The following is a 6,442-nucleotide window of genomic DNA, read 5'->3' on the forward strand; positions in this document are numbered from 1 at the left end:
AAGATGACCCTGGGGGTGCTGATTCCTCTGGGTCGTTCTCACTCACACACCCCTCTCATCTAGAGACTCTGCATACAGGAGGGGCTCAATGAATACTTAGGGCATGAAGGAACTTCCAAACACTGTGGCCCGGCCAAAAACACAACAAAAGAAAGCATCAATACTGGCTCGTGAGAGCCAAGCCATGCACACAACCTCTATGGCCAAGGACAGAGGCATGGGTGATGAAGATGTGGTGCACACACACAGTGGAATACTACTCGGCCATCCAAAGAAGGACATCATGCCATGAGCAGCAACAGGGATGCCACCAGAGATTCCCATACCGAGGGAAGTCAGTCCGGCAGAGAAAGACACACACCACAGGAGATCCCTTATACCTGGAATCCCATCACTGCCACAAGTAAACCTTCCCATAGAAAAGAAACTCGTGGAGAACAGACTTGTGGTGGCCAAGGGGGGAATGGGAGAGAGAGGAAGTGGGCTGGGTGGGGAGGTTGGGGTGAGTAGATGCAAACTATGGCATTGAGAATGGATGAGCAATGAGGTCCTGCTGTCCAGCACAGGGAACTCTATCTAGTCATTTGGAATAGAACGTAATGGAAGACAATAAGAGAAAAAATATATATATACATATTTGATGGACTGTGTCACTTTCCTGAATAACAGAAATTGGCACAACATTGTATATCAGCTATAACAAAAAAATAGAAAAATAGTGCAGACCTCTTGAGGCATATGCCCATTTTTATTCTTTTTATATAAAAAATCAACTATATTCCAACATTTTAAAAAATTACTCAATGAATTTTTCTGTATTTACTGTTGTACCTTGACCACCATGACCTGACTTTATAGCATTTCCATCCTAGACCTCCAGCCCTTCCCCCCACCCTCCTGTCTGTGTCTGTGGGAAATCATCAGTCTTTCAAAATCTATAGGTCTGTATCTGGCCTGCAGTGAAGTTCACGGTGGCCTTTTCTTAGATGCCGCATGGAAGTGATAGCACATGATGTGGGTGTCTCACTGTCTGACGAGCTTCACGCAGCCTGATCGTGTCCAGGTCCACCCATGTGGCTGCAAATGCCTTTCCTTCTTTCCTTTTCATGGCTGAGTCACACTCCTTTGCGTCTATGGACCACATCTTTATCCTTGCCTCTGTCGATGGACGTTGAGGTGGTTTCCTTGTCTTGGCTGTTGTTCAGAGCGCTGCAATGCACAATGGAGTACTCGGATCTTTTTGGGCCATGGTTTTCTCTGGAGAGATGACGGGGGTGGCATTTCTGGATCAAATGCTTATTCTAGTTTGAGTCTTCTGAGGACTCTCCCTCCTGTGTTCCACAGTGCTGTACAAACTGACATTCCCACCACTGGTATCACAGGGTTCCCTTTGCTCCACACCCTCCCCGCATTTCCTGTTTGCAGACGTCTGCATGATGGCCACGCTGGCTGCGGTACGGGGGCAGCTCACAGAGGTTTTGCTTTGCGTTTCCCTAATAGTGATTTGATCACCTTTTCATGTGTTAGTGGGCCATCTGTACATCCTCTTTGGAGAACTGTCTGTTTACAGATCTACTCATTTTCTGTTGGGGTTGCTAAGGGTTTTTTGTTTTTTTGTGGTTATTTGTTTGTTTTGGTATTGAGCTACAGGTGGTGTTTATAAATTTCGGACATGAATCCCTTGTCAGTCGCTTCACTGGCAAGTATGTTCACCCATCTGTGGGTTGCCTTTTTGTCTTGGTTAGGGCTTCCTTTGCTGGGCAGAAACATTTATGTTTCACTAGGTCCCATATTTTATGTTTGTTTGTATTGTCATTCCTCTAGGAGGTGGATCTGGGCAGACATTGCTGTGGTTCATGTCAGAGAGGGTGTGGCCTATGTTTTCCTCTAAGAGTCTTAGTGCGTCTGGTCTTACATTGAGGTCCTTAGTGCATTTTGAGTTTAGTTTTGTGTCTGGGGTTAGGAAGGGTTCTAATTGCATTCTGTGGCAGTGGCCGTCCAGTCTTCCCAGCACCACGTGGGGAAGGGACTGTCCTTTCTCCATTGTATACTCTTGCCTCCTTTGTCATAACCGAGTGGACTGCAGGTGCATGGGGTTCCTTCTGGGCTTCTGTCTTGTTCCCCTGATCTCCATTTTTGGCTTTGTGCCAGTACCATACGGTTTTGATGACTGTAGCTTGTATGTACAGTCTGAAGTCAGGAAGACTGATTCGTTCAGCTCCCTTTTCTTGCTCAGGATGGCTTTGGCTCTGCTGGGTCTGTTGTGCTTCCAAAGAAACTTGCAGAGAGTTTGTTCTAGTCCTGTGAACAATGTCCTTCGTACTTGACAGGGATTGCACTGAATCTGTAGACAGCCATGGGGAGTGGAGTCATTTGGATAATCTGGAGTCTTCCAGTCCAAGAGCAAGGTCTTTCCATCTTATTGTGTCAGCTCTGATTTTTTACAACGGCATCTGATTATAATCAGAATACAGGTCTTTGGTCTCTTTAGGTAGGTTGATTCCTAAGTATTTATTCTTTTTGATGCGATGGTAAATGGGATTGTTTCCCTAATTTCTCTCGTGGATCTTTCATTGTGAGTCTCTAGAAATGTAGTGATCTCTGTATATTCATTTTGTATCCTGCAACTTTGCCAAATTCATGTTCAAGCTCTAACAGGTTTCTGGGAGCGTCTTGAGGATTCTCTGGGGATAGTATCATGTCATCGTCAAATAGGGACATCCTACTCCTTCCTTTCCCACTGGGATTCCTTGCATTTCCTCTTCTTCTCTGACTGCCCTGGCTAGGACTCCCAAAACTAGGTTGAATGGGAGAGACGAGAGCAGACATCCTGGTCTTGTGTCTGCTCTCCATGGGAAGACTTTCCTCTTTTCACTACTGAGAAGGATGGCAGCTCTGGGTGTGTCATATATGGCCTTTCGAATGTTGAGGTACGTTCCCTCTAGGCTCACGTTCTGAAGGGTTGTTATCAGAAAGAGGTGTTGGATTTTGTCAAAGGCTTTTTCTGCACCTGTTGAGAGAGGATGCACCTTGTTCACGACAAGAGCACAGCCACAATCCCCACAACTCTCTTCCCAGCATGGCTCACACCTCCAGAATCTGCCCCGACCTGGTAGGTCCATCATGACCTTCTCTGGTCTCGGCTCTTACATTCACGATCCATACTGCTAGGAAGCCCAAAGACACAGAGGATCCCAGGGCAACAGAGTTCCTGTGCTGGCTCAGGGGGGTAAGAACCTGACATAGGGGCCATGAGGAAGTGGGTTCCGTCATTGGCCTGACTCAATGGGTTAAGCACCCTGCATTTCTCTGAGCTGTGGTGTAGGTTGCAGATGAGTCTCGGATGCAGTGTGCCTCCGTTTGTACTGTAGACTGGCGCTGCTTTTCTGATTCGACCCCTGGACTGGCAACTTCCATGAGCAGAAGTTATTCATAAGATGAAAAAAAAAAACAAAAAACAAAAAACAAAGAAGCAACAACAAAAATGACTACCAGGCTCTCTTCCAGGAGGAGGTAAGGATAATTGTTTAGGAGTATTTGTCTTGGTGTTTGGGCTCAGGGGATCTGAGCGTGTGGCACAGAGGCAGGGCTCCACACAGATCCCTCCATAGGCCCCCACATGTCCCAGCATGCCTTGCAGGCCACCCAGGCAGTGCTGGTGCAGGGTCACCGGTGCAAAGGGGAAGGGAGTGCTGATCCCACGGTGTTACAGGGAGAACCAAGAAGTGTCAACCCAGCGACAAGAGTTTCCCTGACGTTCAGCCGGCTCTCGGCCGCCACGTAAGTGGAACCGGCTTTGCCCAGATGAGCTCCTCCTGGCTGAACTGCTTTCTGCCCCTCATGGCTTCTTTCTTCGTGGAGGTCTCTTGCACGTGCTGTCTCCTCTTCCTCTCCAACGCTCCCCCAAACCCTTCCTTTGGGAGCCGTCCTCAGAGCACAGAGAAGGTCAAGGGGCCATCATCCCACAGACCACCAGGCACTGGAGCAAACACCACCTGGTCTTCCCATTCCCACCCCCCATGCAACCCCGCAGAAGGCGCCTTTCTGACAGCCCAGCAGAGGTAGGAGGGGAAGGATGTGCCCCTGACTGGCCGAAGAAGATGCATGGCTGGTGGTGCCCTTTCCAAAGCAGGAAAGCAGAGTGGGTCTGAAGCCCCATGAGCCGCACTCACCTCGGGATTCCCCCCAGGGGGTGGCATGTGCAGAAAGCAGCAGTCGGGGAAAGGACCGCCTGGCGTTCCCGGTGTGGCTCCCCGGGTTCGCAACCCGAGGCGTCTCCAGGGGAGGCGTGTTCCCTCCCCGGCCTTGCTCCGTGGCTTCCGGGGGCAGCCTCGCCGTCAGCCGCGGTGGAAGTTGCCGATGAGGCTGGGATCGGGCAGTGCTGTGCCCGTGGTATCCACCAGGAGCGCCAGCTCCGATTCCCCACTCCTCTGGCCAGGCTCCACCTCCCAAGACAAGCTGGAGAGCCCCAGAAGCGTGGCCACTCTCAAGAGGGGGCCAAGACGTGCTTCCCTTCTGCGGGAGGGGAGAACGCGGCCCTGGGCGCCATTGCCTCCTGGGCTGTGCAGAAGGGTTTTGCGTGCTGTGGTTGGGTGGGGTGCCATGGCTGGTGTGCTTCTCGGCTTTTTCTGGGAGAGCGCCCGCATCCTTGCTGAGCCCTGTGTCCCGAGCTCTTCCCAGGTATTTTCGGGTCGGAGATGCGAGCTGAAGTCCTGCCTGCCTTGGGAGGGAATTGTTTCGCATGTGGGGAGCTGCGGGTCCAGAGGAGTGTCTGCCACGTGCAGAGGCAGCTTTCCCAAGCCCCTTGGTGGAGGAGACGCCCCTGCCCCCCCGCATGCCCAAGGAGCCAGCTTGGAGGGGGTGCCGGAGGGGTGGCTGTCCTTCAAGCCCTTGGCACCTGCGCTGGGGTGTCAGGAAGGAGAGAGGGAGGGAGACAGAGGGGGAAACAATGGGGGAAGGAAGGGGGAAGCCCGGGAGGAGGCCGAGGGCAAGAGCCAGCTAGGCAGGGACGGGGACAGACAGAACACCAGAGGACAAAGGCAGGGAAAGGTGGGGGGTGGGGCGGCGGCAGCGGAGAGAGAGGGAGAAAGGGCCCGAGGAGGAGCAGGAGACAGACAGGGAGAGACCCCAGGCCAGAAGGTCAGACCCGGAACCCCAAAGAACGCCTCCCCTCACGTCGCTGCTCCCTCCAGGGCAAGGAAACAGGCGGGCAGAGCTGGCCACGCAGGGGAGCCGGTGAAGCCAGTAAAAGGCAGGAACCCCACCTGGAACACCCAGGGAACAAACACCGTGGCTCCCCAACTAGTGCCTCCTCAGCCCTCTTCCAGAAACGCAGCGGGCTCCTTCGGCGGCCCCCACCCCCGCCCCCAATCTGCTCCACCTATGATGCCCACCGGCTTTGGTGGGGTTGGAAAGCCAGGCAGGGACCTGTGCTTCTGCCAGGGCACCATCGCCCTCGTGACAACGTCGGCCTCGGGGTCCTTCGCAGCACGTGTCCCAGGACTCTCTGCCCTGGAGCGACCTCCTCCCCGGCAGAGGCTCTGCCCGACTCTCCTGCAAGGATCCGGAGTCAGGTCCGCACCGCGGGAGACCACCTGGGAGCCCCTGGCTGGGACTCTGTACGGGCCAGCTCTGGGCTGGGGAGCCAGCGGGGAGGACGCCGCGCATGCGCGTAGCCCAGGCGCCTGGGGAATGACCAGCACCTGGGCAGCCCCGCGGGGAAGGGCGGGCCCTGCAGCCCCCACATGGCTCCGCCTCAGCGCTGTGCCTTGCTGGCCTGCTGTGTCACTGCCCAAAGTCCGCTGGGCTCGGGGGTGCGGCTGGGGTGGGGGGCGGGCGGAAGGCACAGGACCCTCCGGAGGGGCATGTGGATGGCACAGAAAACCCAGGCATTTCCCTGTGCGCTGTGCAGTGTGTGTCTCCTGCGGCTTGGCCCAATGCCTGGTTGAGCTCCAACAGGTTTCTGGCAGCGTCTGGAGGCGTTGCTGAGGGTCGTATCCTGTCACCTGCAAATAAACAGGGACCTTTTCCTCCTTCCTTTCCCATGTGGATTCCTGGCATTGCCTTACCTTCTCTCATTGCCAAGGCTGGGACTTCCCCAACTGCGCTGAATGAGAGAGGCAAGAGCACAGATCCTGGACTTGGGCCGGATCTCCACGGGAGTCCTATCCTCGGTACCCCACGGAGAAGGAGGGTAGCTCTGGGTGTGTCTCGTATGGCCTTCCGTGTGGGGAGGTCGGTCCCTTCCAGGCCCACTTTCGGAAGGGTTTGGATCTGACGTGGGGGTTGGATTTTGCCAAAGGATTTCTCTGCACCTCTCGAGAGAAGATGGACCATATGCACACCACGTACAAAGCGGAAAACCCCACAATGTTGCCCCAGCATGGCTCACACCTCCAGAATCTGCCCTGACCTGGGAGGCTCATCAGGACCTTCTCTGGTC

General features: G+C 54.2%; 1 protein-coding gene across 2 annotated transcripts; it reads right to left on the minus strand.

Annotated features, from left to right (window-relative positions):
• Positions 1-723: 723 nt before the first annotated feature.
• Positions 724-5,623, minus strand: LOC110258320. 2 transcript variants are annotated; one of them, XM_021081493.1, is made up of 3 exons: positions 5,394-5,623; positions 4,173-4,716; positions 724-3,010 (listed from the first exon to the last, which is right to left on the minus strand). In XM_021081493.1, the coding sequence occupies exons 1-3, from the start codon at positions 5,448-5,450 to the stop codon at positions 2,697-2,699; spliced, it is 915 nt and encodes a 304-aa protein (XP_020937152.1). In that variant the 5' UTR covers positions 5,451-5,623; the 3' UTR covers positions 724-2,696. The 2 variants fall into 2 exon arrangements, with proteins under 2 accessions (XP_020937152.1, XP_020937151.1); XM_021081492.1 differs by lacking the exon at positions 5,394-5,623 and having other exon boundaries at positions 4,173-5,345.
• Positions 5,624-6,442: the final 819 nt, after the last annotated feature.

This window comes from Sus scrofa, unplaced genomic scaffold, assembly GCF_000003025.6.
Source record: "Sus scrofa isolate TJ Tabasco breed Duroc unplaced genomic scaffold, Sscrofa11.1 Contig1900, whole genome shotgun sequence".
Taxonomy (NCBI): Eukaryota; Metazoa; Chordata; class Mammalia; order Artiodactyla; family Suidae; genus Sus; species Sus scrofa.